Source organism: Euphorbia lathyris, chromosome 6, assembly GCF_963576675.1.
Source record: "Euphorbia lathyris chromosome 6, ddEupLath1.1, whole genome shotgun sequence".
NCBI lineage: Eukaryota > Viridiplantae > Streptophyta > Magnoliopsida > Malpighiales > Euphorbiaceae > Euphorbia > Euphorbia lathyris.
In genome coordinates, this window is record NC_088915.1 from 7559415 (window position 1) to 7572908 (window position 13494).

Below are 13494 nucleotides of genomic sequence, written 5' to 3' on the forward strand. Positions count from 1 at the left end.
AATAAAAAATAAAAAAAACAGATTGTTGGAATTGGTTTTTATATTGGACTCTTGGAGATACTCTAGGGTCAATTAAGTGTTATGTGCTAAAATATTATATAGTTTTTTTTATCTAAAAATATAGTTTTTTTCTTTTTTATTTTCGTAAATTAGTTTAGATATAGTTTAAGCCAACTATAATTAACTTATTATTTTATATTTTCTCAATCAAAGACAGAAATTTCTCAACAAAATTCAATCTACTTTCTTCTCTAATTTATCCTCTTCCCAACCAATAACAATTCATTTCCACAGAGACAAACAGCTGATCTTTCTCTTTCTCTCTCTAAAATCTAGCTCTCTCTCTCTCTCTCTCTAAAACCCTCGCCCCCAAATCTATGGCTTCCCGGATTCAAAATTCCAACATGAATTTCGCTCTTCTCTCTCTATTCCTCTTCCTTTCTCTCTCTAAACCCATATTTTCCCTCTCCAACTCTTCAATTTCAGTCTACGATATCTTGCCCAAATATGGCCTCCCTAGCGGTCTTTTACCTAGTTCTGTTTCAAGCTACTCTCTCTCCGACGATGGCGATTTCGTCGTCGTTTTGGAGAAACCCTGCTATATCCAATTCGATTATTTGGTGTATTACGATACGAAAATCACAGGGAGGTTAAGCTATGGTTTGATCTCAGATTTGGATGGGATTGAGGTTAAAAAATTCTTTATGTGGCTTGGTGTTGATGAGATCAAGGTCGATTTGCCGCCGTCTGATTCTATTTACTTTAAGGTCGGGATTATCAATAAGAAACTTGATGTTGATCAGTTTCAGACCGTGCACTCTTGCCGCGACGGAGTTTCTGGTGTTTCTGGAGATTTCTTCAATCGGATTTTGGAGGTAATTTATTTATTTATTAGGTTTTTCTCTGAGGATCAATAATTGGATGATAATTGTTTAAATTCTGTTCTGGTTTTGATTTAATCGCCTTCAACTTGCATCCAAACCCCTTTCAACTTGCACACAAAGTTCTGATGACCGTAAAACTTTCAAACCGATGTTTTCGCTGCTCAATTTGCTTAAATCCTTACGAATTTATGATGAATTTAGCTTTGAAATTTGAAATTGGTTGGTAGGATTAATTTAGTTAAAAATCAAGTTCGGATATCAAATTTGGCTTTTCAACTATGATCCAGGGTCAAATTAACCCAAAATCAAAATGTGTTATTTGAATGGTGTCACTTCTTCATACTTCACACTGGCACATGGCAATTCAGACATACATTGAATTCGAACTTGATCATACTCTCAAACTTTAGGATCAAATATGAAGGTCAATTTAGTCCAGTTTTAGTATCAATCCGGTCCTTAAAGTTTTTGATACTCGAACTTTATCGTATATACATTTTGATAACTGAAATCAATTTTTATACTAAAAAATGGGTTGAAAACCGTATTAACAAAGAAAATCTTTAAAAATCCCTCAAGTATTGGCCAGAAACAATTAATACTTGTAGAAACTCCTCGAAACAGAAGCAAAAACCTCATAGTATTAGTGCTTTAATATTATGCAATGACGCACGACCCTTTTGCAATCAGGAATGTTGCACTGTTCAAAACCAATGTCGCCTAGGCGTTCGTAATAGAGAATCCACTCCAATTTTCTCCGATTAGTTTCTCTAGGCGTTTTTTTTGCACCTAGGTCATTTTTAGTCGTCTAGCCACCGTCTAAACAACGATGAGCAAAAGCGTTTTTTATTGTGAATTTTTTGTTTACTTTATTATAAAGTTAAAGGTGATTACACCTTATTTTCTTTTATTAAAATTATTATACTTTCACATTTGATTTCAATAAAGTTATTTAAGACAATTTGTGAAAAAAAAAATTGCTAAATCGAATTTGTTCATTTTTTTCTTTATGCATATATACATATTATCATTTGAGTGACCCACTGTACCTGTAAAAAAAATTCAAAATAGATTATGACTACATAAGTAAGATTGAATCGTTTTGAATAAATTTAGGAAAATTTATCTTTTATCATATACTAATTAAATACAAATTCAATAAGCTAGCTAAAATATGAGGCCGAAAACCATTTATAATAGAGGTAGTTCTAAGGGTTGGGGGCCGAAACCATCCATGATAGGAGTGATACTGACAGCCAGGGGGACTTGGACCCGTTTAGGCCCATCCTTGTCTCCGCACCTATCCTCAATTGCCGAAGTGATTTAGTTAATAGAAAATTAATTTATGAGCGTTAGATTAAATAATAATTTTTTTTTTTTTTTTGAATGGGTTAAATTGCAGCTTCCAAATCCTGCGGAGGATGTTCAGATGCTAATTACAGAGTAAAGGCAACTAAGTATTGTGCTATATCTTTCATATCCAGTGGCTACGAATCATCTATAATTAGTTTTATTGTGAAATTAAGAATCTATTTATCAAACAAAAGAAAAAAGAAAAAAAATTTATATACTTTTCCCTTTCTCTTTGGGCTTAATTGTAAAAATGTGCAGCAGAAATTGTAGATACATGTTATATATATTTTAGTTTGTGATGTACTGTTATATAACGGACGGTCAGTTATAAATGTTTCGTTAAGGTCACGAAAGTTTATTTTGTTTTAATAAAATAATTTATCTTTGCTATTGTTTTTATAAAGTCATATTGACCGTTTTCCGGTGACTAATAACCGGAAAAATAATGTGGACAACTACTAAAAATTAATTGTCCGCATCAGAGTACCATATGCACCTATATAATGTGACATAAATTTTAATCAAAAGGTGATGGGTTAGAATCTTATTATTTTAATTTTAACTAATGTTTTGTTTATTTTATTGAAAAATATTATGTTTTAAAAAATATTAGATAAAGAAAAATATTATGTTTTGAAAAATATTAGATAAAGAAAAATATTATGTTGATTTTCGATTTTTGAACGGGTGGCGCATACTGCCAGTTCCCTAAGCCGAATGGGTAATTCATCCGTTCGGCCTACGGAGCGGGAGTACGCTCTACCCGTTCAGGCAAAAACCGAAAAAAAAATTTAAAAAAATTAATCAGACACATATTTAAGAATCGTAATATTATCTTGTGTTCGAAATCATTATCTTCGGAAATGCTTGGGTCCATTTTTGTAAAATCCGGGATTTGTGCTCGGGAGAGAAAGGGAGAGAGAGCTTTTAAGGTTTTGGATGAAATAAAATGAGAAGAGTAAATAGGTCAAAAATGGGCGGTGGACCGGAATTTGGGTGCGATGAATAGCAATACCCTAACCAAATGGGTAAAAATGTAAAAACTTGCCTCCTTCCTTGTTCAAACACCATGACCATTTGCTTGCTTGCAAATAAACTATGTTTTCTAATTTATGCCATTTTGGTTTTGGTTTAATCTCAGCGAAACTAAAGTTCCGTTGGTTTACCTATCGCTTGTTATTGTTGTTTGTTGTTTACTAATATGGTTTCCTATTTGAAAATCAAGGATTCCCTATTATTGAAAAAAGTTATTTTTCATGTATAAAAGGCGGCTTAATAGACACCCAACTCTCTAAACTTGTAACTTTTTTTCACCTGGCCCCCTCAACTTAGGGGATAACCTTTCAACCCCCTCAATTTTCAAAAAACATCACATACAGCCCCTTATACCCCTATGTTCGGTCAAAATATTGACCCGTGTAGAAAATGTGTTTGACTGTTGACCACACCAATGCCACGTGTCATTTTTTTTATTAAATTTTTCCAAGTGATTATTGTATGCGAGGTGTTGTCGTTTGTCGTCGCAGCCTTATTGAGGTGCTGAGGTTGGCGGTAGTGGTCGTCGAGGTGAAATCACTTGGAAAAATTTAATAAAAAAGTGACACGTGACATTGGTGTGTGGTCAACAGTCAATCGCGTTTTCTATACGGGTCAATATTTTGACCGAACATAGGGATGTAAGAGATTGTATGTGATGTTTTTGGAGAGTTGAGAGGTTGTCTCCTAAGTTGAGGGGGTCAGGTGAAAAAAAGTTACAAGTTTAGGGGATTGTATGCCTATTGAGCCTATAAAAGGCAAACAACAGTTTTCTAACCAAACATCTAAAACACTCATTTGTAAACAATAAGATAAGGAGTAAACAAACACCTCCTAAATTCAATTCAGTCTTTAATCCCAATATCATCTCAGCAGTCTTTACAGTCGAAGATCAATCGTTTGATACCATTCCTCAATTGAATATTGTTGATCCATTATTTCCTTTTTGCAAAGATATTTTCCCACGCACGGTCAGTGGTGAAATCCTTCAAAAGCCTCAACTTATTGAACAATACCAATCAATCAAACGCGTCGTATCAGAGCTTTCTTATGGCGGTTCCAAAAAAAATTGTTTATATCCTCGCAATCAAAGATGTCGTGTCAGAGCTTTTTGATGGTGATTCCGAAAAGAAATTTGTTTATCATACTCAAAATAGGTTGGTCATGTAAAGAAGCGAATCTGGAAATAAACACCGAGCTTTCGAATGGCGATTTTGAAAAAAATATAATCTATATCATACTCAAAATAAATTGGTCATGTAAAAAAAACAAAACTAAAAAATCGATCGGGTCTGGAAGATCCGTAAAAAAACCCGAAAACACTATCCGCAGCAAACTGGAGGGTATAATTCATTAGTAAACAAGTTTATTAGGAGGGTTAAAGTGGCTTAAATAGGTACATGTGGCTGTGACATGGACCATTAATTTTTTAAGAGCGGCACATGTCAGTTTTTTACGGTGATATTATTATGATAGGAAAAAACGGTTAATATGGGGTTTTTATATTAAATACTAAATTTTCCATGTTGCTTAAAGAACTCTCAATTCACATTTGGATACATGTATTGTAACCTTATTTAATAATTAAAATAGCGGGACCTCTTATTATAATATGTATAGATCCATGTTGCACATGACAAAATATGTATAAAATATCTTCCATTTGACATGAAAAACCAAATGCTTTTAATAATTTTCTATTAATATGACTTTATTGAGACAATAACAAAGATAATTTTATATTTTATTGAAACAAAATAAAATTTTACCTTATTAAAATATTTACCAACATTTGTGACTGTCTCCGTGATTTATTCAACAATATAATGGGATTTTCTTAACTCTTTTTTTTTAATGAACAAACTTTTTCTCAAAACCATGACTAGGATAAAGTCAAAAATTTGTTCCAATCATTTTTAAAAAGTAAAGATTTACCTCTAACCTAGAAATATAATTAAAATCTATAAATCTCTAATTTCGCCCTAATAATGTGGAGAGCTTACCCTGCGGCGACAACTGAACGCAGCTAGGGTTTTGCCGTTTTTCTGGTTTTTTCCGGCTACAGTCCGGTGTGCGTCGAAGTGATCCACGCAAACCATCATGGTGGAAGGCTTAGAGAGGCAATGGAGCAAAATGAAATTAACCGATGCGGAAGAGGTGACAATATCGATTGAGAAAGAGGTAGATGGACTACGAGTCGATAATTCTAAGAAGGTAATCGGCAGACTGATATCAACTAAGCCACCGAACATCAGAGCTATGACAAACGCCTTTAACGTGGTGTGGAAAACACAGAAGGGATTCAAAATCAATGAGAGTGGGGATGGCCGCTTCGTAATTGAGTTCCAATCTATAAAAGATAAGGAGAAGGTTCTCACTGACTCACCTTGGCATTATGATAGACACTTGATAGTATTAGCAGACATGGAGGGAGTATCACAAATATCGAAGTTGGATTTGAACTCGTGCGAATTTTGGATTCGGATGATGGATGTGCCGCTAGAGTGGAGAACATCTGGTTTGATAGCAAAGCTGGCAGGGCGGATTGGTGCTGTTACTGATATTGACGAAAACAATATGGAGATGACGGCTAAGTATGTGCGGGTGCGCATTCGCATAGACATAACCAAATCACTGCTTCGAGGCATTAAGGTGCAGTATACGAAGAGTGAGATTATCTGGATACCCCTCAGATACGAGAAACTGCCGAACTTCTGCTACCAATGTGGTGTTATTGGACATGTTTTTGAGGATTACGAGGTTGTAAGAGAAGTAGAGGAGGCGGAGGAATGGCCCTATGATCCGAGCTTGCGAGCTACGTCGTCCCGAATCCGGGTGTATAACTGTGGTTTCCAAGAGAGGAAGTGCAATCAGAGTATATACCGGAAAGACGAATTGACTAAATTTCGTAATACCGCCAGGAAACTATTTGAGGAAGAGGCGGAAACAAGCACCACTAGAAGTGCTGCTGTAGGAGAACAACTTGTGAAAATGACGAGAGAGGAAGCGGAACAGATGCTAAAATCAAGTGAACCGACGAGGAGGGCCGAGGACTATCAGGAGGAAGGAACGCAGGGGTCTGAATTTCTCGCGGAGGTAAAGGGCAGGGATGCTTTATTCCGTGAGGCAATGGAGATGGACGAGGGCCCGGGCACAGATGTGGCGACAGTGCTACAGATTAATGAAACACGAAAGGAGATGGAACCTGGAATAGCACATGGCTCGCCAAAATCACTGCATAAAAAATTCAGATTCAAGCAAGCTGCAAGGCTAGTCAAGAGAGTACCCCAAGAAGGCAATATCAGGTGTGTTGACGATGCTCAGAAAAGGAAAAGAGACAGTAGCTCAGAGAGTATGGACTCTGAGAGGTTTGTGGGAATGAAGAAAGCCAAAAGTGACTCGCGAAACCAGAGGGTGGGTGCCGTTGATCGGGCCCATCCTTCATTATGAAAATATTAAGTTGGAACGTCCAAGGCTTGGGTAATACTTGGACATTCCGTGCATTACAACGCCTGATTAATGAAAATTGCCCAGATGTATTCTTCCTCATGGAAACCAGAATGCGGAAGAATGAATGCAGTAAGTTTTATCTTTGTTTTAGCAGTTTCAATTTTTTTATTATTGATCCAGTTGGGTTGAGCGGTGGCCTTATACTGGGATGGAATAAAGATGTAGATTTGAGGATTCAGAACTACTCGAACCATTGTGTTTATTTCACTATACAATCGAATCAGTTAAGTTGGAGAAATTTAGCAGTCTATGGTTGGCCGGAAAGACAAAATAAAAGATTAACATGGGATCTAATCAACCACTTTGGGTCACTTGATACCCTTCCATTTTTCTACTTCAGAGACTTTAATGAAATACTATGGACGTCGGAGAAGAGAGGGGGTTTAATCCGGGATAACGCTGAAATGCAATGCTTTCGGGATTGCTTGGAGAATTGTAATCTAGTGGATATTAACAGCTCTGGATCGTTGTACACATGGCACAACAAAAGATCCGGGGCGGACGCAATCTGGGAAAGGCTCGATAGGTTCACTGCTTCACCCGAGTGGCTCTCAAAATTTCCCAACCTTGAAATTAAAACCCTACCGCGGCTATCGTCGGACCACTGCCCACTCTTGCTTGATACATCGGGAATAAATGGCAGGCGCCGACGACAGCGGCAAATTCGCTTCGAATTGTTTTGGGCGTCGAACATAGCTTGCAAGGAAATAATTTCGATACAATGGGGCGAAGAAGGGGGGGATCGAAGCGTGCAGGCTAAAATCCAGGCAGTATCAGTGGCGTTATCAGCTTGACATCGGGAGATATATGGGGATTTAAAAGACCGAATTGCATCGAAAATGAACCAACTTGAGGCGATACAGCGGAGAGCGGAGCCGCACCTCCACGATACTGAGCAGGCATTAGCAGAATCGATTAAAGAATTATAGGGAATGGAGGAGGCGAAGTGGAAGCAAAGGGCCAGGATCGAATGGCTCAAGCTGGGTGATCGGAATACAGGCTTTTTCACGCAAAGGCTACCGCTAGGCGCCGGAATAATCTGATTCGACAGATAAAAAATGAGGAAGGGAACTGGGTGGAAGGAGACGAGGAAGTTGAAAATGTGATAACCAGGTATTTCAGTGATCTATTCTTAAGTTTAAATCCGGACAATTTCGATCAGTTTGTCGGTGCAATTGCGAATATCTTATCACATGAGCAACATCAATTACTATCACTGCAATTTACAAGGGAGGAGGTGGCTAACACAATCAAACAAATCAACCCGACCAAAGCCCCTGGCCCTGATGGTATGTCTGCCCTCTTCTTTCAAAAGTACTGGGATATTATTGGGAATGACGTTATTGCGTTAGTACTCAATGTGCTAGAATCTGGAACCATGCCTGAAAATTTAAACCATACCCTTGTTTCTTTAATTCCCAAAGTAAAAGATCCCACCTCCATGAAGGATCTGTGTCCTATTGCACTATGCAACGTACTCTATAAGATCATATCTAAAACGATAGCCAATAGGCTCAAGAGTGTGCTTTCATATGTGATCCATGATACACAATCAGCCTTTGTTCCTGGTCGTGCTATTACTGACAATGCTATCATTGGTTTTGAAGCTTTCCATAGTATGCAAACCCGGATAAAAGGAGTTGGAGGGAATTTTGCCCTGAAGATTGACATGAGCAAAACATATGATCGTGTTGAATGGGTCTTCCTACAGAGAGTACTTGAGCAAATGCGTTTCCCCCGTCACTTTATAGCATTAATCATTATGTGTATATCTTCAGTTTCGTTGTCTTACCTGATAAATGGCCAACCAAGAGGGTTTTTGAAGCCGAGTAGAGGCTTACGTCAAGGGGACCCAATCTCCCCCTACCTATTTATCATCTGTGCAGAAGCGTTCTCAGCAAATATCAGGAAAGCGGAATCTGAGGGTAAAATTCATGGGGTTAAAGCTAGCTGTTATGGACCGAGTATTTCTCATCTATTCTTTGCAGACGATTCATTGATTTTTGGGAGAGCAAACGAGGCAGAGATTGGTGAAATCCAGCACATTCTTACTGAGTATGGGAGAGTATCAGGGAAGGTGATAAACTTCGACAAGTCCGAAGTATTTTATAGCTGTGGTGTGAAAACGGAAAGGAAGCAGTTCCTTACCAATTTACTCAGTGTGAAGGAAACTGGGGCATTCCCTCGGTACTTGGGACTGCCTACAATCATTGGAAGATCCCAAAGGGAGGTTTTCTCAGTAATAAAGGAAAGGATTAACCGCAGATTAAGTGGGTGGGAGGAACGTAAATTATCAGCTGGCGGCAGAGAGGTATTGATCAAATTTGTCATACAATCTATACCTACTTACATTATGTCTTGCTTCTTGCTTCCTGATTACTTCTGCAAAGAGATCCAAAGTGCAATTAGCCGATACTGGTGGGGTGGTTCCACGAGTAAACAGCCGATTTACTGGTTAGCCTGGGATATTGCTTGCAAATCAAAGTTTGAAGGGGGTCTGGGCTTCCGTAGTATGAGATCCTTTAATCTGGCTCTATTGTCAAAACAATGTTGGCGGATCATGTGCAATCCAAGTTCACTGTGCGCCAGAATACTTAAAGCGAAATATTTCCCCTTGTCAAACTTCCTTGATGCACCGATGTGTTCTGGACCGAGCTATTTTTGGCGAGGCGTCCTAACGGCAAGAGAGACATTCCGTAAAGGTTTATGTTGGAGGGTGGGGAACGGATTGAATATAAACATCTGGTCTGACAACTGGATACCATCATTGAATGCACAGCACCCGCTGGTCGCTACTGCTGCTCCAAGACCGGTAATGGTAAACGAACTAATTGATCACGAAAACAAATGCTGGAATAGGGAAGTCCTTCACCGATTCTTTCAAAATGATGAGATAAACGAAATAAGCAAGATAAATATCAGTTTCCGCCTTCCTCCGGAGAGAATATACTGGAGTCACACGGTTTTGGGTAACTTCTCGGTTAAATCTTGTTATTATATTGCAGAAAATATTCGGCTTGCAGGTACTAGCACGACCTCTGGCAGTTCCCGGGATCACCCAATTTATAAAAAGATTTGGACACTCAATCTGCCAGCCAAAATCAAACACTTTCTATGGCGAATGCTGTGTAATAAACTCCCAACTGGCGATGCACTGGGCCGGCGGGGACTGTCGCTCGAGCTGATATGCCTGTGCTGTAACCACGGTCATGAAGATTCACACCACTGCTTTATGGGATGCTCGTACTCGAAGGATGTTTAGCGTAAAGCACCAATACCGTTTCGTGTGGATAAAACGGGTATAACTGATCCACTGGAGTGGATGGACTTTTGCAGCAGGCGACTCCGACGAAAGGAGCTGGAACTGACCTCAGTTATAGCGTGGTGGATTTGGTACCGGAGAAATTTTTGGCATCATGAACGACTCTGGACTCCGTTTGAAACGATTATTACGAAAGCTCAAACCTTTTTGGCAGAATGGGAGCAGATCAGCACGTCTGCTGTGCGCGAGGAGTCCGATCGAAGTAGTTCTCACGAACAGACCCTTATCCCTAAAAAATCCTGGTGTCGACCCCCTCTTGGTGTCATAAAAATAAATTGTGACGCCTCCATGGGGACTAATGACTGGGATTGCAGGGTGGGACTGATTGCGAGAAATACAGACGGACTTGTCATGGCAACGGCGGGAATCCCCATTGGCCTAAACGCATCTGTAACAGCTGCCGAAACAAGGGCGATATACGAAGCAGTAATATGGGCACGGGAACTAGCATTCGGCGACATTATAATCGAATCAGATTCAAAAGGCGTCATTGATACTCTTAACTCGGCCTCATTCCCAAACAATCTTCTTCATGAGCTGTATACGGATATATTTATAGTAGCTTCGGTCTTCCACAGTTGTTTGTTCATGCACACACCTAGAGCCTACAATTCGGCAGCTGACGCCATTGCAAAGTGGGCCAAGAACCTAACAAACGCTGTTTATTTAGTTGAGGATGCTAACATTGTTTGGCCATTGATTTGTAAGGATGCCTTGAATGAAATGAATGAATAGATGCTCGTTTTCTCTGGAAAAAAAAAAGAAATATAATTAAAATCTCCAACTAATGTTTTTTTTAAGGCTTAATATATATTTACACCCTTAAACTTGACAAGTTTTGCCTATTGGCACACTTTTTTAATAACATATCACACACTTACAGTTGGCTTTAAAAATCTATTACACACTTCTAGTTGGCTTTAAAAACCTATCACACACCTAAAATTGGCTCATTCAGACCTCTTGGACACAAAATCGTGATCTATCATCTTTGACAGACGAGGTCACATGTGCGTGCTATTGAAAAAAGAAAATCGTATTAGTTCATTTTATATGTCACGTCATATGTTAAAGATAATCAACAATTTTGTGTGCAGAAGGGGGTAAATTACATACGTGGTGTACAATCTTTACCTGTTATCACACTTTGGTGTACAACCTTTAATTTTGCACACTAAAGTGTACAACCTTCTGGTGACCTCCCACTAAAGTGTACAGCCGGTATTTGTGATCGGTCAACGCAAGTCAACGTTGCCACGTCAGCATTTTGACCACTTTAAAAGTCAAAAATCACCTTCCTAATATGAATTTACTAAAATACCCTCATCCCTTCAAAATTGAAAAAAAAAAGTAAAACCCCCTTCCTCTCTCCCTTCCATTTCTCTCTCTAACTCTTCTCTCTCTAGAAGCTTTAAATCTCTCTATCTTTCCATTTCCCTCTCTAAAAGCTTTCAATCTCTCTTCCTTTCCATTTCTCTCCCTAATTTTTCTCTCTATCTATCTATTCTTATAACAAGTTACAAAATTAAAAGGCATAAAGCCTATTTCAGCCCTTAACCTCATTCTGGATTTTGATGGTAAAGATTTGAGACCTCATTGGGAATGGGTTTTGATGGTAAAGATTTTGATGTGAAGAAGCAGTTGAACTGGAAATGTCAACAAATTTCCCTCCAATTTCTCGAGAAGCAAACAGAAAACCAAATTGACCGTACGCAGACACACACCTTCATCGTTGAGCGACCAACAAAGAATCAAGTTCTGATGAAGCAAAAACAGCAATAGAACTCTGAATCGACTAAATTTCCAGTTCCTCTTATCCATCGTAACTCCTTAGCTTGTATCGAAACCAAACTACTCAGAAGCTAAGTTGAAAAGGCAAGAATGAGAGCTTAATCCAAATCAATAATTGAATTCTAGAAAACATAAATTTGAAAAACTCAGAGAGTAGAAGGAAGAGTAGTATTTACTCTAATAAGATGAGAATAATCAGAGAGAGAAAAAAACAAGCATTCTCAACTTCCACATTTTTCTTTAAATTCTTCTGTTTCTGCGTAAAGAGTATTTTATACTGTGCAATTGATTTTTTATATATATTTTTTGGAAATTATTGTAACGGTGGAATTTTAATTTTAGAAAAGAATATGGTTAATGGCTGAAATAGATTTTATGTCTTTTAATTTTGTAAGTTGTTGTAAGAATCAGATAGATAGAGAGAAAAATTAGAAAGAGAAATGGAAAGGGAGAGAGATTGAAAGCTTTTAGAGAGAGAAAACAGTTAGAGAGAGAAAGAGAAAGATAGAGAGATTGAAAGCTTTTAGAGAGAGAGAAGAGTTAGAGAGAGAAATGGAAGGGAGAGAGGGAGTGAGTTATACTTTTTTTTTCAATTTGGAAGGGATGAGGGTATTTTAGTAAATCCATGTTAGGGAGATGAATTTTTTACTTTTAAAGTGGTCAAAATGCTGATGTGGCAACGTTGACTTGCGTTGACCGGTCACAAATACCGGCTGTACACTTTAGTGGGAGATCGCCAGAAGGTTGTACACTTTAGTGTGCAAAATTAAAGGTTGTACACCAAAGTGTGATAGCAGGTAAAGGTTGTAACCACGTATGTAATTTACGCGTGCAGAAGGTCCTAATGAACCAACTTTAGGTGTGTGATAGGTTTTTAATGCCAATTATAGATGTGTGATAGGTTTTTAAAGCCAACTATAAATGTGTGATAGGTTATTTAAAAAGTTCAGGATGCCAGTACCAAATTTAAGGATATAAATATACATTAAACTTTTTTTTTTTTTTTAAGAAGATCAACTCTATTCTTTGGACGGATTGCTTGGACTGTAATTTAAATATCAAATCAAATTTTCTAAAACAAATTTATTAATAAACTAAAATAGTTTTTATACGGTCATGTTGTTTGATTGTGTTACAACGTAATAAACATTTTAGTCATTTTTTGTTAATTTATATGTGACAAAGTAAGTTATTGGCATTTTGACACATTATTTCAAATACAATTGATATTTTGGAAAGTTCATTGTGACGGTTAAATAACAAATCAAATAACAATTAATTAGTCTTTTCAAATTTTCTGTTAAACATAATAAAATTGTTAAACATAATAAAATTGATCTTGCTCGAAAACATTACATGTAAATTTTACCATTTCACAAATAAGCATTATTTATTCTAAAGAAAAACCCTTGATCTCATTCCTTTTTCTAATATGAAAGTAAAAGATCTAAAAAAAAAAAAACCCCCCAAAAGATCCCCAGATTCAATCGGAGATCTTGGAATTAGAATAAGTTCGGAAGCAGATCACGAAATCTTAGTAATCTTCTCCCTCTAACAAATTCCCTCGAAAATAAACATTTTAAAATTGGCAAACAAATA

At 37.6% G+C, this 13494-nt stretch overlaps 1 protein-coding gene across 1 annotated transcript; it reads left to right on the top strand.

Annotated features, from left to right (window-relative positions):
• The first annotated feature begins 216 nt into the window (after window positions 1-216).
• LOC136233520 (uncharacterized) lies at window positions 217-2627 on the top strand. The gene is made up of 2 exons (XM_066023196.1): window positions 217-875; window positions 2287-2627. The coding sequence occupies exons 1-2, from the start codon at window positions 378-380 to the stop codon at window positions 2329-2331; spliced, it is 543 nt and encodes a 180-aa protein (XP_065879268.1). The 5' UTR covers window positions 217-377; the 3' UTR covers window positions 2332-2627.
• Window positions 2628-13494: the final 10867 nt, after the last annotated feature.